Source organism: Peromyscus californicus, unplaced genomic scaffold, assembly GCF_007827085.1.
Source record: "Peromyscus californicus insignis strain IS unplaced genomic scaffold, ASM782708v3 Scaffold_4__1_contigs__length_199733344, whole genome shotgun sequence".
NCBI lineage: Eukaryota > Metazoa > Chordata > Mammalia > Rodentia > Cricetidae > Peromyscus > Peromyscus californicus.
Genome location: NW_026294562.1, coordinates 160,289,592 through 160,316,594, shown reverse-complemented (window position 1 = coordinate 160,316,594; position 27,003 = coordinate 160,289,592). Strand labels below are relative to the sequence as shown.

Below are 27,003 nucleotides of genomic sequence, written 5' to 3'. Positions count from 1 at the left end.
CTTGACTGAAGTTCCCACACCCCTAATCTGCACTCCAGGGCCTCAAGGGAGAAATCCAGTCCTTAATTCTCCCAGCCATTTTCACCCAGTCACACTACAGCTGAAGCTTGGACCTCAGGAAGGTTCTATGACTCCCACCCGCCCCCATGCCCAACATGGACCGACACAGACAGACAAGGCGGGGCCACACTGGCCAGTTTATTGCAGTTAAATACCTCTCTATTTTTTTTTGTCCATTTTTCCATAAAGAAAATTAACACACACACACACACACACACACTCACACTCACACACACGCACGCACGCGCACACACCCCCCCCCCCCCCCCCACACACCCAGAGGGGAGCAGGGATCCAGAAACAAGAGGGATGGGGGACGTGGCCTCCCTGCCTAGGTCCAGGCCCCAGGGAAGGCGCCCCCAAAGCTCCCTCCTTCCCATAAGCACCCTGTCTCAATACCTCTAGAGACCAAGGAGGCAGCGGGCAGCGGGGCCCCTGTCCTCCTCCCTTGCTCCTCCTGGTGAGCCCACTAGAAGTGATGGGCTGGTGAGGACCGAGAAGGGAGGCTGATGGACAGGTGGGCAGGTGGGCATCATTTCCGCATGGAGGAGGGTAGTGGGCAATGGATCCACAGAAATGCATTATGTCTCCTTGTTTTTGTTAAAAATCTACTATAAAAAACGCAGCTTGGGGAGGGGCATCTCCCTCTGTGCTAAGGGCTGGGGAGGGCAGCAGCGGCCGGCAGCGGCCGCAGGGTGGGCCAGTGGGCATCACTGCCGGGCGCTCTCGCCCACCATTTCCAGGTTGTGCTGCTGCAGCTGGGCTCGAAGCAGGGCGTTCTCATTCTTCAGCTCCTCGATCTGCAGGCACCAGAGGACACATGAGCCAGGGGCTAGCCCTCGGCCTCCAGGGCCCAGTGGATTCCAGGTGCACACCCACCTGCTGCCTCAGGAGCTCATTGTCCATCTGCAGCCGCTCGGCCTCCTTGAAGGTCTCCTGCATTCGCTGGTTGGTCTGTCGTAGCTCTCGGATGTAGTCACAGGCCTTGGACAGGATGCCCCCTTTACTCTGGAGTGGGGAGCAGGCAAGAGTCAGCGGACAGGACCCAGCGCCTGTGCCTGGGGTCAGCCAGACTTCCGGAAGGGAGTGGACATGGGGACACTCACCGCTCCTGTCTTGCTGTTGTCTGCATGACAGTCTGGAATGATTTTCGAAAGCTGGACGATCCAGTTGTTGATCTTGTCCCTCCGTCTCCGCTCCACTGTAGGAGACAGGGACAGTCATGGCTTCATGGCACTAGTAAGGACCTCACAGGGACCCCTGGCTGCCACCTCCCCACGGGCAGCCCAACCAAGTCTCCATCCTCAAGTGCCGCACTGTTGGGACAGAAACCCACACTGACAACTGCAGACGTGGTTCACTACCCGCCTAGCACACTCAGACACTGGAGCAACACGGAAAAACTAGTCACAGCACACAGCACGCAGCTGGTCGGCTGAAATGCAGCTCGAGGCACTGGGAGCCGTATCTGTTTTGAGGGGCAGAACCCCTCTGTGCAGGATCCAGCAACCCCACAGCTCCTGTAGTCCTTGCACTTCACCCTCTGTCCCAGAGACTCGGGCTTCTGTGATTTTGCTTTTTGTCCCCTTGGGGACAGGGTCTCATGTAGGTCAGCCTCCGACTGTGTAGCCAAGGAAGACTTTAAATTCCTGGCCCTCTTGCCTCTGTTTCCTAAGGAGCCACTGTGCCTGGTTTCTTCACTGCTGAGACTGAAGCCCACACTCTACGAGCTGAGCCACAGCCCAGCCCTTCACCTGCGAAAACCTGACTGTGCCTTGCCTGTTTAAAACCCCTAGACAGCCTTGGCAAGCTGCACTCTCCACACAAGCGAGGGCTCTGCTCTGAGGCCTGGCCCTGTGGACCTCACCTCACCTGGGAAGGTGAGCCCCATACCCTGACGGCAAAGGATGGCAAGTCACAGACCTCGAGTTCAGATCTGTGCTTTAATTAAACTCTGTAACCTCCCACTGTTAGCTACCCGAATGACAACCGCCCTGCAGACAGGGCTTCCCTTGGGCCTGTCCTATGCTCAGGATGCCTGCCAGGAACCACGTGACTCGGAACCAGTTTCACAGCTAGTTGGAGCAAGGCTTCCCAGCCTTTCCTTACCTCCAGGGCACAGAAGACCCTGGTACCCCCAAGTCCCCTCTGAGCCCCCATCCACTTGTCAGGAGGGCTTGAGACACCTGTTGAATCTGTGGAGGGGAGCTGGGGCCTAGAGCCTGATGGGCTGTGGGAAAAGGGTAAGGGGCATTTCCTAATGAGGGCAGAAAACAGGGAAAACGCTAAGTGATTGGGGTGGGGTGGGTGGGTGAGGGCGGGCTCCTTTCTCCTTAGACCTCAACTCACACCCTGCCCATGACATCCCCTAGGGGACCTCAGGGCCCAGGAACAGTGGAGGCCACTGCCTTTGCTACTGTCAAGAGCCTCCCACTTGGGCACGAGTAACTCCATTTTCCAAAGCAGGTTATCTCCCGCTCTGTCCGCTCCCTCTCACAGCAACGATTCTTTCTCTGAGATCTTTCCAATGTCCTGCCAAGAACACAGCCACGCTGAGTTTGGTAAGGCTGGGTTATGCCTCCGGTAGGCTCAGGGCTGGCTCACTGTCACCACTCAGTACGGCAGAATCTTCTGGGAACTTGGTGGCGGACTGCAGCAAAGCCGAGTCTGGCCAGGGCCTAGGAGCACTGCCCACCGAGTTCCTAGGCAGTGCTCATCTCCAGGGTTCATTAGTACCTCCCCACCCTCCTACTGTCCACTTCCCCCAGGCATTAGACTCATTTGACGGGCACACCTCAGCCCATCAGGGTTAAGAGCAGATGTGTGTGTGGCAGAGCTCCTTTAGGCTCCATTTAATTCTGCAAAATGTACAAGTGTGTGGCTTTAAACATGGATGGAGTCCAGGGTGGACTCAACCCTGGCTTTGTCCTGGTTGGTGCTCATAGCACCACTGTGAAGTGACATAAATGGCGAACACTGTGCCCACAGGAACTGTGCCCACAGGAACTGTGCCCAAGGAAGGGCAAGGCGGAGCAATACTTTCTGCACGGAGCCCACAGCAGGATGAATCTCCAGAGAGACTTTAGGAAATACTTGGGTTTCTTTGAGGGACCCCAGGCAGATGGATAATAAGATCACACAAAAGATGACAGGAACCACTTGTAGGGTTTGTGTGTTGTTTTTACATAAGCTGTCTACAGCTTGTGTCCAGGTGGTAACACGGTTAGGCCTGTGGCTTGGAAAACTGTTAGGACACACTGGACCAGTAGAAGACCAGTATCTCACAGAAGCCCTGTAGTTACAACACAGCACTTAAAAAACATCTCACAGCCAGATGTGGTGGTGCACACTTTTAATCCCAGCACTCAGGAGGCAGAGGCAGGACAGAACTCTGTGAGTTTGAGGCTAGTCTGGTTTACAGAGCGAGTTCTAGAATAGCCAAAGCTACATAGGAAGATCTTGTTTCAAAAACCAAAATAATTAAACCCCACACCTCACAGCACAACCTGTCAGGACACAGGAAGAGAGACAAACACAGTGGGAGACATCAGCACGCCTCTCCAAGAAAAGCAAGAAAAACATCAGGTGGGCCGGTCACCAGCGGCTGGCAATCCCCAGCCATCCCAGCCATCCCACCCAGCCTCCCTACGGAGGGGACCTTTCAGAGCAGCAGGCACACATCCACTATGGTACCTGTGGCACCTTCTCCAAGTTAGACTGTACACAGAGCCCAAGGTAAGTTCCACACCCTCAAATAACTGGAACCACACCAGCTACGCTCGACTACAAAGAACTGAGAAATCCAACAAAAATGAGATCCTAAGCCCCACACACGTCTGGAAATTGGGCAACATGCTTCCTGAATTTCCTGGGGTCAAAGAAGAAATCACAGGAGATCTGGAAAACATTTTGAGATAATAAAGACATCTGTCAAAATGGGACAGTCAGACAGAAGTCTGCAGCCACAGATTTACATCAGAAAAAGGTTTGTTCGTTTGTTCCTTCTTTCTGTGAGACAGGTTCGTACTGTGTGTCCAGGCTGGCCTCAGCCTCACAATTCTGCCTCAGCCTCACCAGCTGGGATTACAAAACGGAGCCATATCCACCTTTAAAAAGCAAAGATTTGGGAATTCCTGCTACTAGGGAATAGGAAGCAGGAGGCTTCCCAGTTCAAAACCAGCCTGGGCAAATTAGTCAGACTGTCTAAAAAAGATTTTTTAAAAAAGTGAAAAGGCTGGGGATCTAGTTACAAGAGAGCACTTTCCAGCACACTCTAGGCCCTAGGCTCTACTCCAGTGTCAAACAAGGAACTCTCCGTAAGACCACTACCATAAATTAAGAACCCAAGTAGAAAGACTCTATTACAAACAGTAAAAACTAATAAATAGAAAAAGCAACCTGGCTCAGCATTTCAAGTCACGTTTTATGTAAAGACCTGCCGCCAGAGGGTAAATTCTACTACCATTAACAACAGGTTCCCCACCTACCCCTTGGTGCAGGAACGTTCGCTGCTCACTCAGGGCCCTGCAGGCACCTTCTGGAGCTCCCCAAGCCCTACCCCGGCAGAAAAGCCAGAGGGAGAAAAGAGACTACAGGGAAAGCCATGTTAGCAGAGTCCTGGGAGGGCAGGGGTAGACCTCTGAAGCTGCCCTGTCTTATTTCTGGCGGAGAAGCATACACAGAGCCTCTTGGGAGGGTAGACAGCATGTGCTGTATGGACAGGTTGGGTTAAGTCTCACAGACAGCGAGACATGGAGATTTTGAGTGGCAATTTCCAATGCCAAGGAATAGAAACTCCATTCTGTGTTACCATGGGGTGGCCAAGCCCTAGGAGGGTGGGAAGAGGCAACTATCACCTTTCTGGAGAAAAAGAAGACAGACTTCTGGTGCTGGGGATGAGTCCTAGGGGCAGGACAACTACAGCTTCCATGCACCTCTGGCCGGTGCTTACTAGTAGATGGAAAAGGGACTCAGATCCAGGCCTTAAGAACACCCACAGCCAAAGCCGGTTCCCAGTTCTTGAGGGCATCTGCTGGAAAGACAGCCCTGGGCCTCAGTTAGTCAGAACCCCCAAGGCTCAGTCTGAAGAGCAGGTAGTTACCTGGTTGTTATAGGAATGGGTGGGGAGGGAGAAACAAAGAGGACATTAGAATAAGAGAGAGCAGGAAGAGAAGGGACATTCCCAAAAGCAGCAGGGGTAGAGGTGGGGTTAACAGGCAGGGGCAGATGCTTGGAGCTCAGACAGAAAAGGAAGCCAGCAGATTTGGCAATGAGGTCGTCACAGGTGACCTTCAATGGAGCCAGTCTGCTACGCCAGACTGCCAAGCCACAAGGAAGACAGGCAGGTGGTGGTTCAAACTTTCTACAGGTTAGAAACCAGAGGGCTGACTGTAGCTGGTGGGTGGTTGGGTAGGGGAAACTGCGTGTCTGAGGATGAAAAACAGCAAAGGCTCCAAGCTGGATGAATCCAGGGTGTAAGGTGCATACTCAGTGGGAGGCTGGAGTTAGGGGTGGGGGGTTAGGATCACTGAGGGGGTTGTGTTAGTCATTTTCCACAGGACAACACAGGTGCAAAGATCGAAAACCCAGCCTGAGTTGGAGAGAGGAGCTGTAACTGCCTGAGCAACCCACCAGAGGATCCTCAAATTCCCCTGCACCAAACCAACCTCAAGTTCCAGTTCACCCTTTCCCTTCAAAGCCACCTGACCTGGACATTAGACCCTGACCCAGCAGATCCAGAATCTTTTCCTTATGCCCATTCTCCACATCTTGCCACCTCAGACCAGGCCTCCCCTTTCCCGGAAGTCATCTCTAGCATGTGACTTCTTAGTCACTGGTTTCCCATCGTCTTATCATGCTTCCACACACAGACCCCACACTGGTGCCGCCATCACCAGACTATACTCCCAGGTCAGGATAACCACTCTGGGAAGAGCTTCTAGAGAGCCGGTGTGAGCCAGCCTGGCAGGTCCCTCCCAGCCCTAAGACCTTCCTCTTCCCTCCCCATTCTGCTCTTCCTCAAACTTACAAGTGTCTGTGGCTGAGGAGGCCTCTTCCAAGGTCACCTCTTGAGAGGCCTCTGAAGCAAGCACTCACTGGGTAACTGTGCGGCTAGTGTCCTCCCAGTGAGCATGTGAGAGCCCAGACCTCGTCTCTGCCGTTCTCTGCACTCGAGGCCTAGCTGGGGGCTGGCATGGCTGTGTGCTTGCCGGCTGCTTAGAACAGCGGCACCCTCAAGTCTCAGGGTCTGAGGTCTCCATCCTGGTTCATTCTCAGAGAAAGCACGCAGGACCTCAGTGACAAGCCAACAGCATTCCTGACACAACTCGGCTCTCTTCAGCCTGGGTCCCCCTCTGCTTGCCAAGCGCCCAGAAAAACCTTCCTGGGGCAACCTCATTTCAGTGCCTGCCTGAGCTACCTCTCGGCCACAAGCTGTCCTTGTTAGCGATTCTGACTGCCCCTCTAGGCCAGGCTGCAGGCTTGGCACAGCGCCGGTGCCGCCCTGCCCTGCCTGGGATCCAGGGTCAGTAAATATTTGTTGAGTGCTGGCTGCTTGGGTGTCAACTGCCCTGCTTTGAGGACTGACTGCTCTATGCTTTACGACGGGGGAGACCGAGGAACAGCACTGACAGACGTCTGTTCCACCTCAGGGTGGAACAGCAGCTTCCGGGAGGGCGGGAGGCTCTGGCTTCAGCTGGCCAGAGGCTGCCCAGCTACCCATGGAGGGCAAGGAACAAGTGAATGAGAAGGGCCAAACCTACATGCGGATACGGGGTCTGCCATTTTAAGAGGATGGCCCATAGAACAAATCAAAACCACAAGCTGGGCATGAGAAAACGTCTGGACAAACCAATTCCCGCCCTCTACCTTTCCTAACAGCTTCCTGCCCTTCACCCATCAGCCCTTACCTACGCATTCAGCACACACCTTTCCCACATCTGGGCATGCCAGGGAATGGGCTCAAAGCACCCAGGAGGCCAAGAGCTGGCCAAGGAACGCACCGCCACCCTTACCTTCATTGTGCTGGGCTCGTCTTCTCTCATCTCGAGGAGTTCTGGTTCCATCGATTTTTCTAGAATAGAAGGGGAAATAGCAGATACCTATTATTTCAGACCCATCTCTTCAAGTATTTACCAGTCAATCAGACTTGACACACACCTTTGTTTTTTATGGCACTAAGGACCGAACCCAGGGCTTTACAAAATGCTAGGCAAGTGCTCTACCACTGAGTTACCTCTCCAGCCCTTGACAATTATTTTTGCAAAGTAAATCCACGTGAAAAGAGAGGGGGAATGGAACTTTCCAGCTAAGGAAACCCATACCCAACTCCTGCTAAGTACACTGACAGCCCCAGCTGCTAGGCCAAAAATCCCTCCCTTCTCCTGGCCCCCAACAATGAGACTACAGCACATACGGAGAATAGGGGTGTGTCCGGGGTGCAATTGTCCTCTGTGTTCCTGTCTGGAGCACATCCTGGGGTGTCATCATGACATAGAACTGGCCTGCAGGCAATGTGCAGTGAGCATCAGTAAGGGGCCAAGGTGGAACTGCTGGAGTGATTTCCCTCGCTCTACCCTTCCTTCCCTTACCTCCGGCCTGTAGGCTCTGGTCTGTGGTCTGCACAGACACAGCGGTGGTGTCTCCCACACTGGATGCTGGGAAATATGCAAACCGTGCCTCCCCGCTGACAGCTTCTGCGGCTGGGCTGCCACCATTGCTGAATGGGTTTTGAATTACAGCCTAGGGAAGAGGACACAGGCCATCCTCAGCCACCCCTGTCAGCCCACCTTTGCTGTTGGGGGTCGGTGTTTATTTACTATGTTGGGAGGTGAGGGGGAAGCCCGCTGTGCGTGCCCTTCCGTCTAGTATTTTATCCCTGACAGGACTCAACTGTCACTAGCTCAGCGACTCTCCTTTTCTCTCTAAGGAGTTTCTCCCCGTTTTACATAGAAGAAAATAATTTCAAGCGACCCGTCCAATGTCTGTGCAAAACATCAACCTTGCACGGCTCGCCGGGCCAGCGAACACCGTTTGTGGGTGACATACCCCACCCCCCCGGGACTCCCCCCCCCCTCCCCAGAAGCTGCGGGCCACCTACCAGCGGGAAGGGTGCCGCGGGACCTGGGGGGACAGAGGCAGCGGCCGGGCCGGGGCGCTGGGCTGCCCCGTCCACACCCACCTGGGTCACGGCCTGCTGCCCCCCCGCGAAGGCAGCTGTGGACACGACGCTGACGGCGCCGGCCGCGTCGCCCTGGCCGTCCAGCTGACCATCAGTCACCTGGACTACGCGGTATGTCACCTGCAGGGGGCGGCAGAGCGACGAGACCGACGCTAGGGCCCGAGGAAGGGCCAGGTCGGAGCCTCTCCCTGCCCCGCCGCACCCGTGCGTCCGCCCTCCCTCTGCTCGCCCCGGCGCCGGCCCTCGGGGCTCCCGGCCCGCGGCCGCCTCACCTGGCCTCCATTATTCTCTGTGCGGAACTGGTACTGGATATTGTGGTCGCCGAACGCCGCCTGCTGGACGCTGGCGATGGCCACCGCCGTCTGCTCCTCGGCCCCCGGGCCGTCCCCGCCTGTGGGGGCAGCAGGGCAAGGGGGCACGCTCAGCGGGCGCGCGGGGCCTCCCGGCGTCCCCGGCCTGCAACCCCGGCGCGGGCCGCAGCCCCCGTGGCCCCGCAAGCACTCACCTTCCTGCAGCTCGACGCCCTCCTCGGCCTCGGGTCCCTTGTCGTGGCTGCGGGGGCACACGAGGGGCAGGGCCCGGCGTCAGCGAGGCCCGCACCCCAGCCGGGGGGGGGGGCGCGGGGGGCCGCCGCCCGCCCTCCAGGCCCGGGCCCCGCCGGGGTCAACAGTGTCGCCGAGCCCCCGCCCGGGTCCCCTCCCCGCGGCCTCCATTTTGAGCCGGGCCCGGAGGCCGCTCGGGATCATGGCGGCCCCCGCGCGCGGGGCCGAGGGGCCGGGGCCCGGGGCGCGCGGAGGGGCGCGAGCCGCCGGCGCGCTTACCTGGCGGCGGCAGCAGCGGTGGCCGAGGAAGCAGGATCCAGACCCGGGTCCAGCATGTCCATGGGGGGGGCGGGGGGGGAGGGGAGGGGAGGGAGGGGAGGGGGCGGGCGGCCGGGGGGGCCCGAGCCCGGCGCTCACGCCGCGCGGCAGGAGGGGACGGAGGAGACACGGGAGCCGCTCGCGCTGATCACGGGGACAAACAGTGGGGTCATGTGAGGAGGAGATGCCGCCGCCGCCGCCGCCGCCGCTCCTGCAGCCGCCGCCGCCGCCTCCTCCTGCCGCCTCCGCCGACTCCGGGCGGCGTGAGGCTCCGGGCCGCAGCTCAGCTGCCCCCCGCCCGCCCGCCCGCCCGCCCGCCCGCCCGCCGGTCCGCCCGCCGGTCCGCCGCACGCGGCCTGGGGCCTGCTTCCCTGAGCGCTCGCCGCCGCGACTTGAGCTTTTTTTTTTTTTTTAACCACGGCCCAGTCTGGATGGCGGCCGCCCCGTTCCCTGGATCACCGGCTCGCTCGCCCTCCGCCCGGCTTGGCCCGGTCCGGCGGCGGATCGTGGCTGCAGCCGCCGCCGCTTTCTATCTACCCCCCCCCCTTTCTCTTTTTCCTTTTTTTTTTTTTTTTTTCCTCCTTTACTGGCGCTGCGCGCGCGCGGTGGCGGCGACGGCGCGATCCCGGGGCGGACGCGCGCGGGGGAGGGGAGGGGGAGGGCAGGCCCCGGGGAGCGCGCGCGCCGTCTGTCTCTGGTGGCGGCCCGGCGCGCACGCGCTTGGGCCCGGGGACTCAACAGGGACCACCACGGGCTGGAACGCGGGCCGGGCTACAATGCCCGGCCACACGCACGCGGGGCTCAGATCGCCGGGGTCACAGGGTTGGAAGACTGTAAAGTAGGTCGTGGGGGAGACCAGAGGACCGGGGGGGGGGGGGGGGGGGGGGGGGGAGCGCGCACGCGCGCTCCCGGATGCGGAGCGCATGCGCACGTCGGGGCGGGGCAGGGCGGAGGCGGCATGGGGCACGTACTCCAGGCTGCAGGCCAAAGAGAAGGCAGAAGGCCTGTCCGGTCCCTTCCTGCGCTGGTTTCCCCCCCCCCATCTCGCTCAGCAAAACAGACGCTTAGAACTTGTGATTAGGTATTTTATTAGGCTTGGTAAAGAGTTTCATCAGTATTCCAATTAAAAAAAAAAGTATAAAAGCTACATACAAAACGTGGGATCAGACGACTAAACTTTCCCGACTCAGGGCCAAATTCTGCAAAGGGAGAAAAGAAAAAAAGTATGAGCTGGACGGGCTGGGGGAGGAGGGGGTGGAGGGTCTAAAGTCAGAGGGTCCTGGCTCACCTTTTTCATCCTCCGCTCCCTCGAGGCCTGCGAGTCAGTCTCTGAGTAAGGAGGCGGCGCTGGGGGGTAGTGGCCTTCCTCTTCCTCATCTTCCTCCCTGTAAAGTCTCCTCTCTCCAGACTCCTTTTTCTTTAAGGCCTCTTCTAATAGTCGCCCATCATATTGAGGGTCCCGTGACCTGGAGCCAGCATCCCGAGGGTCCCGGGATCTCTGACGGGATCTGGGGTCAGCACGCCGATCCCTAGACCTCAAGTCGTCATAATAGTGGGGATCTCGGGAATGTGGCAAGTCCCGAGGATCGTCGGGGTCATAGAGGTCATCCCGGCTGCGGCTTCTGGGAGGTGCATAGGCCCGTCCTCTTCTCCCACTACTTGGGGGAGAAGACCTTCCTGATTCAGTGGAGCCAGGCCTGTTGATGTCATCCAGAGCATCCACAGAGCGGGCTCGAGGCCGCCCGGATCCCCAGCCGCCCCTTGGCTGTTCTTGAAGGGGTTCCTGCTCCCACATCCTGGGACTCCGAGGCGAGTGGCCACTCCACTCCTCATCCCGGATTGGGGTAAGGGCAGGACCCCTGGAAGGCCGAGATCTCCAGTCATCTTCATGGAGGGAGGTGACTTCACTCATGGCTGTAGAGAAGGGAGATGTCACTGGTACTAAGATAGGTCCAACCTTGTGACCCATAGGCTCACACCGTCCCCTGGGAGCACAGCAGGCAAGGAGTGTCTACAAGATTGGTAGCAAGCATGCCTCCCCTTAGACCCAGGTTTGCAGCTCACCGCGTTCCACTCGGCCATTGGGAGGGCCAGGTCGGGAAGGGTCAAAGTTGGCTAGCTCCTTCTCCATATAGTATAGCACCCTCATGGAGTCGTCCTGCTGGCTAGCCTGTATCCTGTAGCCACTTCTTACTTCTGAGGAGAGGAACAAGGTGATTGGGTTGGGGGGGGGGGAGGAAATGCAGGCACATTCAACCTCACAACAACAGGTTTTTTTTACCTGAAGATACACTGCCGTCCACATCACGCATCAGAGGTACCTGGGAGCTGTGGCCACCGACTAGTAGAAATCACAGTCAGTAATTGCTCTTTGGAGCAAAGCAGGGCACTCCCAGTCTTCCATGCTCCCTTCCAGCCCTATCCCACCCTGTTTGGCTTCCCCCAGGCTTTACCTGAGCTGTTCCTGTCAAAGTCTCCAGGGTACCTGCTGTAGGGAGGGCCCATGGGAATCATGGCAGGTGGCGGTGGTGGGGTCTTGGCAGGAGAGAGGTGGGTGTAGATGCTGGGGGCATAGATGCTGGGGACACCTGAGGTGGCTGCTTTGCCGGCCGCATAAACTGGGAGGGCAAATTGGGATGAGAAAGGTGATCAGAAGCTATGCTGTTCCATGCTGGAATGGCGTTCTGCGGGGACATGAGTTCGCCTCTCCATCCCATTCCTGCAATACTGTAGGTTAGGGAACCCAGCCTTCGCCAAGTTCCTACTTCCTATCTGACTTCACATGGAGTTATGAGAATGGGGTGCACACTGGCATATCAGGGCACCAATTTGCACATTGTGGTTATCTGCCAACAGCTGACAATGGAAAGGTTTCATGCGAAATGCCAGGATGACTGTGTGTGTCTGTGTTTTGGTACTGGGGAAGGATCCCAGAACCCTAGACTTCTTAGGTAACTGTTTTACCAGAGTCACATTCCTACCCCCCACCCCTGCCCCCCCCTTTTTTTGTCTTGAGACAGGGCTTTGTAAGTGGCCCAGGAAGATCTTAATAAGACAGACCTTGAACTTGTGACCCTCCTGCCCCAGCTATCATGGAAACTAAGAATGACAGGCTTGCACCTAAAGGCAATAGTAGGCAAGGTCACTCCCTTTAGAGAAATAAACCTGTCCCCCCCTCCCACCGCCCCCATTCCTGTCTACATAAGCTGAGGCAGCGTAGACCATACTGTGGAAAAGTTGTGGCTGTGGATTCAGGCAAGGACATGCACACAGGAGCTTCTGAAGTTACCTTGCCTGCACCCAGGAGGAGTGCATACCTCCAGGGTTTCCAACTGCTGGCCACACCCACCCTGCCCACCCAGCTGATTGTGGTCTGACAGCTCAAGGGTGAATCCTACCCAGGCTAGAGGCTGGGTCCTGGTGGCAATTCCTAACTCAAGTCACTGGATCCAACCTGGCTTGGTGGTGCAGGCCTATAATACCAGCTACCTAGGAGGCCAAGGCAGGAGGATTACAACATGTTCAAGGCCGGTCAGAGCTAGAGGGTTTTTGACTGTTTATCATCATCATCTACATTTAGTGAGTGTGTGCCACAGCATGTGTGGAAGTCAGAGCACAACTTCCGGAAGTCTGTTCTCTGCTACCACGTGGGTCCCAGGGCTTAGACCCTGGTGCCAGGCTTTGCAGCAAGCACCTTTCCATTGCACCAGCCCTGGCTCCCTGGAATTTGTTGTTGTTGTTTGTTTTAAAGATTTACTTCTATATTTTTCATTTGTGTATGTGTGTGGTGGGGGGTGGGTAGGTGCCCCTGGAGACCAGAGGAATAAGATACCCTGAAGCTGGAGTCATAGACAGTTGTGAGCTGCCTGATATAGACCAGGCTGGCCCCAAACTCATAGGGATTCACCTGCCTCTGCCTCCTGAATGCTGGCATTATGGGCACGTGCCACCACACTGGGCTAATCTCTCCAGTCTTAAAGGGCTACAGAGTTTTAAGGCCAGCCAGCTTGAGTAATTTAGGAAGATGCTGTCTCAAAATAAATAAAAAGAGGCCCAGGAATGTAGGTCAGTGATAAGAGTGCTTGAGAGTCTGGGTTCAATGCAAAGTCACTGGGCCCTCCTTGGGACTCTAGAAGCTCGAAGGTTCCTTGCTCCTCTGATTTGGAAGCAGAAAACTTAAGTGCTCAGCTCTGCCCATGAGGAACCCCTTCATTAGTTAAGGAGACTGGCTGGGTTATAATTAGCAGTAGGGCTGGGCAGAGCGCACAGAAGCAACGAGTCCGTGGGTACATGACACGTGAGTCGAGATGGATAAAGCATGGTCCTGGGACGAAGCCCCAGTCTTAGTGGTTGCAGCTCTTGGGTTCCCTCCACATCTGTAACATGGACTAACAGCCCATGCTAGCTGTCGGTCAAGTACTGCTCCTTGAGAGCAGCGTTCAAGTATACAGCTTGGCACCTTCACTCCAGTCCCTCAATGGTTGTACCCCTGATAGAGAAGGGAACATGGCTCCGAGGCCACACACAGTACCCAGCAGGCCTCCTTGACCTGTGCACCGGCTCACGGCAGTGGCCAACAGGAGCAGGTGTGGAACACGTTATGTGGGCCATATGCTGTCCACACAAAACCTCCGAACTCCTGCTGGGCAGAGCTCTGCCCGTCAGGCACCTAGCTGGCCTCAAAGCCCCATTTGGCCTGTTCTTTTCTGTGGGCTATGCACCAAGGTGCAGAGCTATCCCAACAGCCAGCCTCCCAAGGAAAACTAAAGGGCCAGCAGCCTTGTCCCCTAAGAGGCACAGGCAGCTGGAGTCACCTGCTTTCTCGTCTCGTTCCTCTGCTTTAGGTGTGTGCTTCCTTCATTTCTGGTCCCAATTTCTATCCGCAGCCCTCCACAGGTGCCTGCCTGGATGTGAGGGCTGTCTCAAGACAAGCTCCATGTGGCACGTGCAGTTTGAGTGGTTGTGTGTGGCTTAAAGTTGACTGAAATGATGCACCCTACAAACCCTGCTTCGTTTCTTACCTTTCCATTTGAGGTTTTTGTCTTGTTTGTTGAGACAGGACCCTGTGTAGCCCAGGCTAGCCTTGAACTTCAGATCTTGTCTCTACCTTCCCACAGTGCTGGGATTGCCTAGGAAAACTGCCACCCCCCCCCCATTGTGTTTTAAGGGAGCTTTACTTTTCCTGTGAACACTATCTTACAATGTTGGACATTACTATTCTTGCTTTTGAACCACAGCCGTAAATTATCCTCTCAAAAGAAAAACCTCAGAGTCAGGGCAGAAGCTCTGTGGCAGGGTTTGCCCAGCACGCACAGGGTCCTCGCTTCAATCCCCAATACCACAAGGGAAGCCTCAAACTTAAAGTTAAAAGCTGAAGTACGTGACCGATACTGGAGAGTAGCAGGTCCTACACGGCCTGCTGTACACACTGCCTCGGTCTCCAGATCTGGAGGGCAGGCTGATGTGCCTGTACAGTTCCAGTACAGGAAGCAGGTGAGGGGTACTTACGGGCCTCAGGGCAGCAGCACTTGTCTGGGCAGCAGGGACATCTGACATAGCAGCAGCAAGTGTGGGGACAGCACTGGCACCAGCAGATGCCCAGGAGCAGGAAGAGGAGGAAGCTTGCCAGGCAGACCACGACCACAAAGAGCCAATCTGCAGAGAAAGGAGAATGGGCTCTGAGCTGGGAGGCCTGAGTAATAACAAAGATGGACAGGGATGGGCAGGGCACCCAGGCTCCACAGGGTGGTGTGGTGCCGGCTCTGGGCCAAGGGACTAGCTGCAAAGCTCCTCAGAGAACCTGTAACTACCGCTTGGTTCTCTGTGCCCAAGACTAGGGCGTAGCAACAGAGGGACGCCACCCACTACAGCCAGGTTAAGTCCCCACAGGAGACCTTATCCTGAGTTCCAGCAGACAAAGCAGAGGGCAAGAGGGAGCCTGGCTGGAGCAACACAAAAGTCACCTTCAGGAAGGGAAAGCCACAGCCCATACCTGCAGCCCAGAAGAACACAGCAGGTACCAGTCACTCGAGTCCCTTGCCTACACCCCGGAACCTCTTCAACCAGCCCAGGCCACCCCAAGCCCACAGCCAGGCCACTAGATGTCACAGAATGGAGCAGGTTTAGTGGAGGTCCACAGCGAGAAGTGATTAGGGGGTAGGGAGAATACTAGAAACAGAAGCAATCTATCGGCCCCCAAGAAGATCCCTACTAGGCATTCCACCCCCATACCTTCCAAGGGCCCCGCCCGAAAACCAGGTAGGAGCTCAGGGGCCTCTGAGGTCCTGCCTGGAGGGACAAAAGAGAAACAAGATTATGTTGGCCATGTCCAGCCAAAGCCACCACCCTTAAGAATGGCCAGCGTCAACCGTGGAAAACATGCCCTGAGCAGTGACAGAGACAATGGTGACCTAGGGTGGTCCTGGCTGGAGGGATATGCCTTCCACCCTGCCACAAGGGTCTCATCTGAAGGGTTTGGCCTCAGCCTGGCACTCCCATCTTCCACCTACGCTGGTCCTGTCGGGCATGGTAGGTATACTCTAGAGACCACCAAAAATTGTTTATTATTTGGTTTGAAACAGGGTCTCACATGGTAGCTCAGGATGGTCTTGAACTTGAAGCAGTCTTGCTGCCCTCCACCTCCTAAAGTTCCAGGATCACAGGCAGGAGCCACCACTCAGGGCTCGAAATGAGGAACTATTGGCAACTTACAGCTGCTGGGGAAGCCAGTCACTTTTCTGTGGGGCTGTGGCCACGGGGTAGGTCTGCCCATGCTCCAGTGTGGATGGTCCTACACCCATGAGCACAGAGCCAACAAGAACAGGACTCAGGTTACTTTTTAAAAATGGGTAAATTTGGGAGAGGAGCGTGTTGGGGGTATCTGGGGCAAATTGGAAGTGGGTTATGTGCATGCATATGACCAAAACATATTATATACTTGTATGAAATTATCAAATAAAGGTTGTGTCAAGGTTAAATTCTGAATAGTAAAATATGAAGAAAACATTATGATACCAAGAATATCATAATGAATTATCTCTATAGCAACATAATTGTGAAATACAATCTATATATTTTTGAAGCACTGGAGGTTGAACCCAGGACCTCATGAATGCTAAGCATGTGATTTACTACCTAGCTACACTCCACCCACAATAGTTTTTTCCAACATAGTAAGGGGCCATGAAGGCACATTAAAATCATATATGGTCCTGAGCCTGTGACCCTTGAAGGTGTGAGCTCTGTTCACAAATTGGGTCGTATAGGTAAGTTTCAAGACCCAGGTGCTATGGAGGTCCTGTGTCCCACAAACATCAGGAGAGTGTATACACACACACACACACACACACACACACACACACACACACGGAGAGAGAGAGGAAACTATGGCTCTACATCAACACACCTCTCTCCAGAGCATATGCACTTAGCTGAGGCAGGAACAACAGGAGTTTAAACAAGCCTTAGCTACATAATGAACTGAAGGTTACACGAGATCCTGGCTCACAACAAATAAACGAATTAAAAACCTAAAACATGTGGTCCAAGAGGCCAGAACTTTGCCTCATGATACTAGGAATACTCTCCTCTTCCTCCGAGGGCACAGCTGGGGTTTCCACAGACTCCCTGACATACCACCACCATCACGGTGGCTAATACTGTGCAGTTGAGTTACCTTGGGATTTAAAAATTTGCCCAGTTTCAGTCAGCTGTGCAGCACCTGCTATAATATAAGTACCCAAGAGGGAGGAGATATGGGAGGATCGCCACTTCAATTTGGGCTACACAGTGAGACCCTGTTTCAAAAAAAAAAAGTTCCTAATTCAATTTTTAATAAGATAAGCAACTAGCTATAAACCACAAACCCGGCACCAAACTTGTAAGATCTTGAGTAGCTCCAAGAACTATTGATGGTGCATGCCAATAAAGGCCCCTAGGTCATCAGAGGACGGATTCCACCACATGCCCTTTGTCCTGTGGCTCGAGCCCTCTCTGGACCTGTTTGCATCACGCACTTGCTCACATCTAAGGATGGCAACGCACAACCGAAGCTTCTCTCATATCCAGCACATGCCATGCAAGACTAAGGGATGGCTTCTGATTGGCCCAGGCAAGGAAACCGCTTGGCCAGACTGGAGACCCTGGGGACACTACCCTGCCCCTGACATCCGCCTTGTTTTACACAGACTCAAATTTCTACACACTGCATAAATCACACACAGCACCACCCCTAAAAGGACAGAAGACAAACTTTGTGTTTGGACAAAGGATTCATGGTACACTGTAGCCCTGGGAATGTGGAGGTCCAATCTCAGTTATACAGCTAGCCTTTCAAATCCAGAATACACAGAAAAATATCCAAAAGAAAATGCCCCCACTCCCTTATAAACAGGTCTCACTATGTAGCCCAGGCTAGCTAGAAATTCACTGTGTAGCTCAGACTACCCTGAAATTCAATATAGCGTAGGTTGTCCTCAAAGGGACTATGTGGCTGAAGACTGGCTCCCAAGCGCAGGGTTTCATGGGCCACCACCCTCTGGGAACACACCACCTTATCAAACATGTGCGGACTTGTTTTCTTGCTGTTATCCTCTCAGCAACAATGTAACAGCCTACATTATAACATACTTGCTTTATCAGACATTCTAAGTAACCTTGAGCAGTGGAAAGGTTACAGCTTCTATGTGAGTTCAGAACCGACCCCCCACAGTCAAGAGAGGTCTCACTACCAATCAACTCCGCTACCTTTTACTTTTTTTGTTGTTTGTTTTTGGGGCAGAGTCTTTCTATTTTGTAGATCTGCCTACCCTGGAACTCGCTCTGTAGACCAGGCTGGCCTAAACCTGAGACCCACCTGCCTCCATGTGTGTGTTTTTAAAAGAGAAGCCAGTAGATTCCTCAGTCCTCTCCACTATTACTTTGGCTCTGGCTGATTTGAAATGCCATATAGGGAAGGGTTCTGCCTGGGGTGCAGGGCACAGAGAAGCCCAAGTGACTGGCAGTGTCGCAAAGGGGGGCAAGCAGGCGACAGGGCCCAGCACGGTAGCTGGATGACAGAGGGGAAACACAAGAGTGGACTAAAGGAGCAGCGGTTCCCGCTCCCCTCACCCCCCACCCCCACTCCCAGGGCCCTCTGAACCCAGGGCGACTCACCGAGGACAATGAGCTCCGCGTATGCCTCGTTGTTGCCATCCAGATCCTGGGCTGAGACCACAGAGCAGTAATACACCCCACTGTCCCCCCAGGCCGTCTGCTCGAACGTCAGGTCAGCATCTGGGTCAGGAGGAGACAGTATGAAGACACCTCAGGGGAAGGTGTCTGTCCATCCATCCCCCACACCATGGGAAGAAGGGAGCAAGCGTCGGGCTGCAGAAATGGCTCAGCAGTTGCTGCCCTTGCTGCTCTCACTGCATTCTCAGCACCCACACGAGAGCTCACAACCATCCGTAACTCTAGTTCCAGGGGATCCAGCACCTTCCCCCACCTCCCCAGGGACTGGGCATGCACACGGTACACATACATACATATAGGCAAAAGTCAGACACATGAAATAAGTACTAAATTGTTAGTTTTTGTTTGTTGGATACAGTATCTCACTGTAGCCAGACTGGCCTTGAACTGGAAATCCTCCCAAACTCAGCTTCCCAAGTGCTGGAATTGCAGACACTACCCCACCCCGCTAAGATCAAACACCAAACATGGGTTATTTGAAAACATCTGGGTGCCAGGCATGGTGGTACAGGCTGCTCATTCCGCAGACTGAGGTAGCATTGTCTCAAGCTGAACCCCAGTTTGGGCAACAGTATGACCTTACGTCTGTGGCTCAGGGGTAGAATGTTTGCCTACCACACAGAGCCCAACTTAGATCCCCAACATTGACACAAAGCAACAACAGCTCAAACCAAGCCTAGGAGGTGAGCATCATTATCACTGTGGTTTTGGAGGTGAGACATGTGGTGTGGAGTGATGACCTAATCCAGCCAAAGGCAGGGACAGTCTGACTCCAGTACCTGTGCCTTCAACTCAGACACATCCTTCTTACCAAGTCTCAAAGCTGAAGTCTCACCTCCCTCATCAGACCTTGAGGCTGGGCAGACGCCTAAGTAGGAAGCCAAGCTAACTAGGCCAGATCCCAGATAGGATATGCCCAGGCACTAAGGAGTGGGTGTGACGGGTGTGGGAGAGACATTGCCAGTTCCAAGCCCACCCCCTCCCATTCTGTCCCTACATTCCAGGTCAGTCCCAGGGCTTGGGGACGCTCTGGTCTGTCGCAGCCCCAGGCTAGGAGCCTGCTAATTACACCATTAATGAAAGTCTTTTAGCATATCCGGTTTCCTCTCTACTCCTCAGGCCCTAATTAGTTACATCCTTTCCTCCACCTAGCAAAGCAGGACAGGGAAGCCTCTGCCCAAGTGGTAAGCATTTCTTCTAGCCAACAGAACCCCAGGGGATCATGGCTGTGGTCTTCTCAGGCATAGGCTCCTAATGACCTGCCTGCTACCTGGTCCCATGGACCTAGGACCCTGCATGACAATCTGTCCACCCCACCCGTGTTAGCTGTGGCTGCCCAAATCCTGGTACCTGGCACCTACTGGGCCACCAGCTACGAAGGGCTAAAGCTCCCTCAAAAGAAACCCCTTTCCAAAATCCATCTAGATCATGCTGGACATAGTCCGCAGGCCTGCAAAGCCTTCAGCATGTTCTCTGGCCACTGGCTATGTCAATGTCATCCCCACGATCTCACTGGCCTCCAGCCCATCCTTCCTACTGATCCAGCTAGGTTCCTTCTCCTTACTCAAGCCCCAACCTGGAGGAGCACTCTTCCTGGCCCACCCCAATTCACAAGGCTCCTCTGCTCACTGACGGCTGGCCACCTAACACCCTGCTCATATGCTCATTCCCACTTCTTCACCTGTGACAATATGGCAGAAGAACGGAGTCAGCTTCAGTCACCTCCGATTCCATGGAGGGCTATCTCTCTGCTTAGCTTTTATTGCTTGTCTCAGCATTCCAGACACCTGGTTATCAAATAAATGCCTGATCCAGTCATTCAACATTCAACATGGCCGGGGGTATGGGTGGCATACGTCTATGATGGCCAGCACTGGGGAGGTTAAGGCAAGAGGATGGAGAGTTGGAAGCCTTTGGTCCCAGCACTTGAGAGGCAGAGGCAGGTGGATCTCTGAGTTTGAGAACAGCCTGGTCTACAGAGTGAGTTCCAGGACAGTCAAGGGTACACAGAGAAACCCTGTCTCCAAACAAACAAAACAGAAAGACAGCAAAGAAAAGGAAGCGAAGGTTCTCAGTTTGTCTAGAGAGCACCTGCGGTTCCCTAGCCTTCCAGGGGATTCCAAGGTCACACTTATTTTACAACACTAACATGCAATCAGCCTTAACCTCTCAGGAACATTCAAAAACATTTTCCACGTGATATGTAATCTCATAGCAAACTAAAGCTGCTTGGAGAATCTTGCTTCTACTGATCAAGGGCAAGAAAATGCACAGGAATAGAAAACAATGCCACTTACCTCATTTAAATAATTATTTTTTTGTTTTGGAATTTTTTTCATAATAGGTATGTTTAGTTCTTTATTGGCTTATTTTATTTCTTCTTTCCTTTTCTGAGACTGGCTGGCTTGGAACTCACTATGCAGAGCAGGTTGGCCTCGAACTCACATTCAATTTGCTGATTATAAAAACAAAAGCTTGAGCCAGATGTGATGGTATAGATAATGTTAATTCCAGCACTTGGGAGGATGAAGTAGGAGGATTGTGAGTTCGGTGCCAGCCTGGGCTGCAGAGTAAAATCCTGGAGAAGACAGACACAAACGGTTTCAGAGTTCTTCAGTAATAAGATGTTCAGAGGTTCTAGAAACTTCATGGAGGAAAGCTGTTCTCAGTGCACTTCCGACCAGAGTTAAAACACACTGCCTATCGGATGGGGAGAAGCAGCATAAAGGACATGACCTAGGAGGGATAGAAGGTGCCAGGCGTGGAAACGGGGGCTGTTCAGCTCTGGGAAGGCTGCCCAGGGTGAATTCTGAGGAGGGAAGACCGACTTCTGGCCATTGTTGACTGAGGTGTTATGCACAGATCCCCTCCAACGCAGACACCCATCCTTTCACAAACCCCTCAAAAACTCAGTAACTTAAAACTGTCCTAAATATTCCAGATTTTTCTTTATGGCTTTCTGGACCCATCATTTCTCACTTATGTGTCTGGGATACAACAGTGGGTGTTGGGTGCTGTGAGCTGGGGCACCCATGGTTAATGTTCTTGGAGATAACCACGAGGGGACCTTGATTCCATGGGATTGGCTGGTGGGGAGGCCCACTGGCTGTGGTGCCTACTCGACTGTTCTGTCTCCCATGGGTCTACGGATTTGATCGCTTTCCCCTGACCCATGCACTCTACAGCAGGTCCTGCCCAAAGATGAAGGAGTGAGAAGGAACCCCCGCCACAGGAAATGATTACATAGGCCAGACATTAAAACCAAGGGCCTCCAGGACCAGACCTGGGCCTTGCTGTATTGTATTTGGCCCATCTGATGTTTTCAGAACCCATGAACAGTAAGGCTTTCCGGCTTCTTTTGATCACTCCTGAGGCCTGGGCCCACCTCCTTCCTGTGGGGCACACCCTGTTCCTGGTCCCTGCTGGCCCCCAAGATCACAGGGGCTGGGCCCTGATTCCACGTGTGAGGTGAGAGACCAAGGTTCCAGTGGGAACAGAGGCTGGGCTCTTCCATGGCTACGTCCTGACTCCTTATTTACACACGGCGGAGGGGAGCCTCAGGATTTTAGAGGTCCTCAGGGTCCTATTCAGTGCTGCTCGGAATGGGGGACATGGCTCCAGGCGGCCTGAAGAGGCTAACACGAGGGCCTGTGATAAAACACCTCACATCTCCCGAAGCAGGCGGAGTGGAAGAGAGGTACTGGGGGATGGACACTGTTTTCTTTTGCAGTTCCTGGGGACCTATGTCCTTACCCACACTAGACGGGCGCCGTACCACCGGCTGCATTCCAGCCCTTTTTACTGTCTTAACTTTTGGAGACAAGGGTTCACTGAGTGGCCCAGCTGGCCTTAAGCTTCTGCTCCCCTGTCTCAGCTGGAGTAGCTGGGGACAGGTAGGCTACACTTAACTTTCACTCTTAAAAATTAGGAGGGTGGGTGAGCCTAGGGATGCCACCGAGAGGCCCACCTCTCTTTATCCTCAAAGCTGAAGAGGAAGGAAGCTCCCATGGCTACTTGGACTTCGAAAGGATAGCCACTTACCTACCACTGTTGAAATAAGCCAGCTAGAGTCACCCAGTCTTTGAGGTCCCTGGGTCATGAGGGTCCCCCGGGATATATCCTGATGGACATTCTTGAGTTTTTCACCCCTCAGAGGAGACCCAGGTCCTGATCACTGTTGGGCAATTAGGCTCAGTGGGAGCGCCCAAGGAACTCAACCTCTCCCCAACTTCAAGGGCAGCTGGAGGGTTCGGTGAGTTTCCATAGCGATTCAAGGCAATTCCTTAGGACCTGATTCCCTGGGACCCCACCTTTCATCTGCGGCCTGATATGGAGAGAGCATACTCTACAGCCTGGTTTCCAGGGACCTGCAAAGAGTCACCCTGCCTCCTGTGCTCCCACACAGAACAGATGGACACATCCATTACCTGGAGCCTGCACCCCTGGCCCCCTGGCCCCCTGTGTCCTTCCTCTGCCCTTTGGGTTCTTCAGATCACACTGGCAAAGATGGCACATCCAAGTCATTCAACACACACAACCAAATGCTCTTTCCTTTGGACCTTGTAAAACTATCTGAAATCTCCCACACTTAAAAAAGAAGCCGGGAGGTGGTGGCGCACGCCTTTAATCCCAGCACTCAGGAGGCAGAGGCAGGTGGATCTCTCTGTGAATTCAAGGCCAGCTTGGGCTACAGAGCGAGCTCCAGGACGGGCTCCAAAAGCTACACAGAGAAACCCTGTCCTGAAAGACCAAAAAATAAAAAATAAATAAATAACAACTAAAACCCCCCAAGATAGGCCAGCCTCCAACTGACTACATAGCTGAGACGGGTTCTAACTCCTAACCCACTCCCCAAAGCTAGGATCACAGGCGTGCACCACCATGCCCCACACTCTCAGTCTTCCTAAGGCTTCTTCTCACTGCCAAAATGTCACTTCTCGAAGGTAATTTAGGGTAGGAACAGGATCAGGGCTGTTCTGCTTACCACTGTATTCCCAGTGCTTCGAACAGCATCTGGGACACAGCAAATCCTTGACAGTCAATGGCTGTGGATGTAATTCAGTGGTAGAGCCCCTGCCTAGAATCCCCCAGTGAGGGGCTGGGGTGTGACTCAGTGGTAGAGCCCCTGCCTAGAATCCACTGAAGAGGGGCTGGGATGTGGCTCAGTGGTAGAGCCCCTGCCTAGAATGAATGAACGAATGATTGAACACTAGGCCTACAGTGGTGAAGTTAGGATGCAGCTGTTATCAACTGAGTAACTCCCAGCAAGTCACTTGTCTCTAGGGCCTCTGAAAATATGACAATGATAGAATGGAGTGACTCAGTTGCTGTGTGGTCTAATCCACTCCAAGTTGAATCAGGCCTTGGGTCTCACTACATGCAGCACAAGCTGGTCCTGACCTTAGATTCTCCGGCCTCAGCCTCCCAAGTGCTAGGATTATAGGCGTGAGCCACCCACCACAACTGGCTGCAGTATATGTCTTATTGCTGGCATTTTTAGTATTAATTATAAAACAAGTCCCCACTTTGATATCCACTAGGTTGTTTGTTTGAAATCTGCAAGTTTCTGGCATTGTATGTTGGGTATGTCTCTCTTGCAACACTGTGAGCTCCACAGGAGAGTGATTTGATGGTTTTATTTCTGTGTTCTCAGAGCCAGGAACAAACGTGGTATATGGTAGGGGTTGTATTGTGGGGCAACGGGATGAAAGGAAAGACGGATGATAGGTGATATGTGGGTGGATGGATGTGTGGGTAGGTGAATGAATGGATAGGTGGAGGGATTGGTGGATGGATGGGTGAGTGGGTGGACAGGTGGATGGACAGTGGGTAAATGGAAGGCTCCCTCCCTTCATTCGTCCACTGAGACACTCAAACACTCTCTCCCCACCACCCACTGAGCCTCCTCCCGCCTTGCCCCACATACTTCCTGTGATGGTGATCCTCCTGCCCTGGTAGTACTCTCCTAGGGTCACGGCATTGCCCTGCTTGGTGGCCACCACCCTAACGGTGCGTACACTGTCCTGGCACTCCACATAGGGGTTGTAACCAGGGTTGCCAGCTGCCAGCTGGGCATTGATCTGGTTCTCCACGCTGGCAGGGGAGAAGGCATCGGCCACACGGTCTCTGCAGAACGACTTGTACTTCCAGATCACGATGGGGGATGAGATCGAGTTGCTCATCTGATAGGTGCAGGGCAGTGTCACTGGCTGGAACAGGATCACTACGTGGTAGGGGTCAGACACAGTCACCTGGATGGTGCTGGCAGGAGCTGGGAGAAAGAGGAGGGTCAGCCCAGTGGGTACCGCAACAGCAAGGAGCCACACTACCTGACAGTGTGTGCGGTTTTTTGTTTTTGTTTTTTTCATAGCACTTGGCATACTGGTCCTTAATCCCTTAGACTGGTGAGACAGATTGGATATGCCCATTTTATACACCCTTGGGGCTGAAAAGTGATAAATATGTAGCTCCACGGGCCAGGTCCCTGGAATACTCAGTCTACCTCTCCCTACTCAGAGACTCCTCAAAATGCACACCCAAACGCAGATAGAACCCTTCGGCCCCCATCCAAGCTAACGTTTATGTAGGTGAGCGCTGGCCAGCGGAGGGTGGTTAGAGGTTCAAAAGTCCACCCCACAGATACCCGGGAGGTGGGTGGGGTGGGGAGTCCCCAATTCCACACCCACTCCAAGCCAAGATAGTTTCTCAAGCTCTTCTTTCAGGAAACGTCTGATCTAGCCCTCGAGTGCTCTCTCCCCGTTACCCCAACACTTAGAAATCTTGGGGTGTGCCCAAGATTCCAGTGCCTGGCCTTTCCCGTGATCGGGAAGGCCTTGCTTCTGTCCCACAAAGGGTCCCCTTCTCCGTACAATTCTCAGGCTTAGGATCCCCAGAGTTTCACTTCCTGTTATCTCCAACAAAGGCGGAGGAGCGGCGGGCTGGACGCGCCAATAGAGGAAAGTCCCTACCTCTGGCCTACAGGGGTCTTCCCAACCAGGCGGGATCTGGTGGTCTCGAGTCTACGCCCCCGAACTGGCCATCACCCCCCACCCCCTTGGTTCCGACTCCTCCAGGACGGTAAAAGCCGCAGCCCTCTCCATCTATCTCCTGTAGTGCCCTCCCGCCGTCCCACAGCACCGGGGACCCCATTCCTTACCTGGACAGTAAGTGATGAGAAAAAGCCACAGGAAGAGCATGGTGGCCGGCCGGGAGCCTGGCGCCCCAGAACGCGCGCTGGGCGCCGGCGCCATCGCGGCCGTCTAGCAGCGACGGAGCCCGCGCGTCCCCTCCCAAGTATCCCGAGAGTAGGGGGCGCGGCGAGCACCAAGGCCGAGGAGGGTGCTTGCTCCACTCGGCCCCTAATCCAAGTCCATTTTCCCCACACAGAAGAAGTTCTAACCTACAAAAAAAACTTGGACGAAACTCATGCCTTCGGGTTTCCCAGGACAACTGACCCCGGCGCGCGGTGGCTCTCCGGGTCACTCCACCCCCTGTTCATTCCCAGGAATGGATCCGCCCAGGTACACAAGGGTGGGAGCCTTGGGGCTGGGCTTGGGGGTGGGCGGCGGAGGAGGGGCTTGCGGGCCTCCCTCCCCGGAAGTGGGCTGACTCAGGTGCGCTCCTGCCCCCAGGGCCTGAACCAAGTGACCGCTTAGCCAGGAGGGCTCCCGCACCCCAGGAGACCTGTGCAGCCACCTGCTGCGCTGGCCAAAGTTGATAGGACCGCGCGCTCCCTGAAAACAGAGACCCGCTGGGGGTGCTCCACCTGCCGAGAGGGGCCGGCCCTGCCGCGCACCTGTTCGCTGCCGGTCCACACCCCTGTCCCCGGCGCCGATGGACCCGCCTAGGTGCGCCCTGCGGGGAGGTGCCAGGCCCAGCTAGGTCCCGGCTGGCAGAGGCGTGTCGCTGACGCCGTCTGCCTTCCCACTCTCGTCCCGGTGGAGGAGGTGTCGCGGGGCTTTCTGGGCTCCCAAGTTGGATGACTCAAGGAATCAATGAGGTCCCCCTAGGAGGAATGCTCTGGCCCCGCAGGCGATGCTCATGGGGACAAAACCTTTGAAAAAGTTGCTGTCGTACTTTCTCAGTTTCCTTACTGCCCCCTTTCCTTAACTTGCTTCTTTTCCACCTCCCCCTCGGACATCCCTCACTCTAGGTCAGGCTTCCGGAAGTTCTGACACTTAAAGGCGCTGAGCCAAGACTGGAGACGGGGAGACCTGTTTCGGTTCAAAGGTTCCCAGGCCGTCACCTGCACCCGGGGCGCAGCCAGAGGCTCTCGCCCTTCTCAGCGTTACTCTGCTACCTCCTGGTGGCGCCGAGGAGAAACACAGCCTAGGAAATTATGAACTGGCCATTGCCTGGTGGGTTGGGAACCCTATCATTTTCTTGTGTGTCTTGTAAAACTTGTGTCAGGTCACATGCTTCCTCTCAGAAACCTCCCGTAGTCCCTCCTTACTCCCAAGCAAAATTCAGATACTCATACTGGCCTGATTGTCCCTCCCCAACGTCACTTTGCGCTCTTCGCTTCGTTGACGTCAACCACACTGGCCTGGTTGGTCCTGAATCAGACTTTCACACATGTCTGGTTTCGCTACCAGAATTCCCTTCCTGCTGCGGATGCCTCATCCCATTTTCCTTAGGGCCGCATTCAAAGGCAAAGGCTTCTCATAAAATTTC

The 27,003-nt window shown here is 54.6% G+C and overlaps 2 protein-coding genes across 3 annotated transcripts; both read right to left on the bottom strand.

Moving 5' to 3' along the window:
* Window positions 1-172: 172 nt before the first annotated feature.
* On the bottom strand, window positions 173-9,137 carry Usf2 (upstream transcription factor 2, c-fos interacting). Its single transcript, XM_052761899.1, has 10 exons — window positions 9,061-9,137; window positions 8,745-8,791; window positions 8,512-8,630; window positions 8,159-8,359; window positions 7,650-7,800; window positions 7,475-7,562; window positions 7,074-7,132; window positions 1,167-1,261; window positions 940-1,068; window positions 173-860 (listed from the first exon to the last, which is right to left on the bottom strand). The coding sequence occupies exons 1-10, from the start codon at window positions 9,120-9,122 to the stop codon at window positions 771-773; spliced, it is 1,041 nt and encodes a 346-aa protein (XP_052617859.1). The 5' UTR covers window positions 9,123-9,137; the 3' UTR covers window positions 173-770.
* Window positions 9,138-10,170: 1,033 nt separating this feature from the next.
* Window positions 10,171-25,723, bottom strand: Lsr (lipolysis stimulated lipoprotein receptor). Of its 2 annotated transcripts, XM_052761840.1 has the most exons (10): window positions 25,487-25,723; window positions 24,257-24,601; window positions 18,253-18,372; window positions 15,331-15,387; window positions 14,608-14,754; window positions 11,553-11,717; window positions 11,381-11,440; window positions 11,164-11,295; window positions 10,388-11,013; window positions 10,171-10,298 (listed from the first exon to the last, which is right to left on the bottom strand). In XM_052761840.1, exons 1-10 carry the CDS (start codon window positions 25,578-25,580, stop codon window positions 10,263-10,265), a joined length of 1,782 nt encoding a protein of 593 aa, XP_052617800.1. In that variant the 5' UTR covers window positions 25,581-25,723; the 3' UTR covers window positions 10,171-10,262. The 2 variants fall into 2 exon arrangements, with proteins under 2 accessions (XP_052617800.1, XP_052617801.1); XM_052761841.1 differs by lacking the exon at window positions 15,331-15,387.
* Between the last annotated feature and the right edge of the window lie 1,280 nt (window positions 25,724-27,003).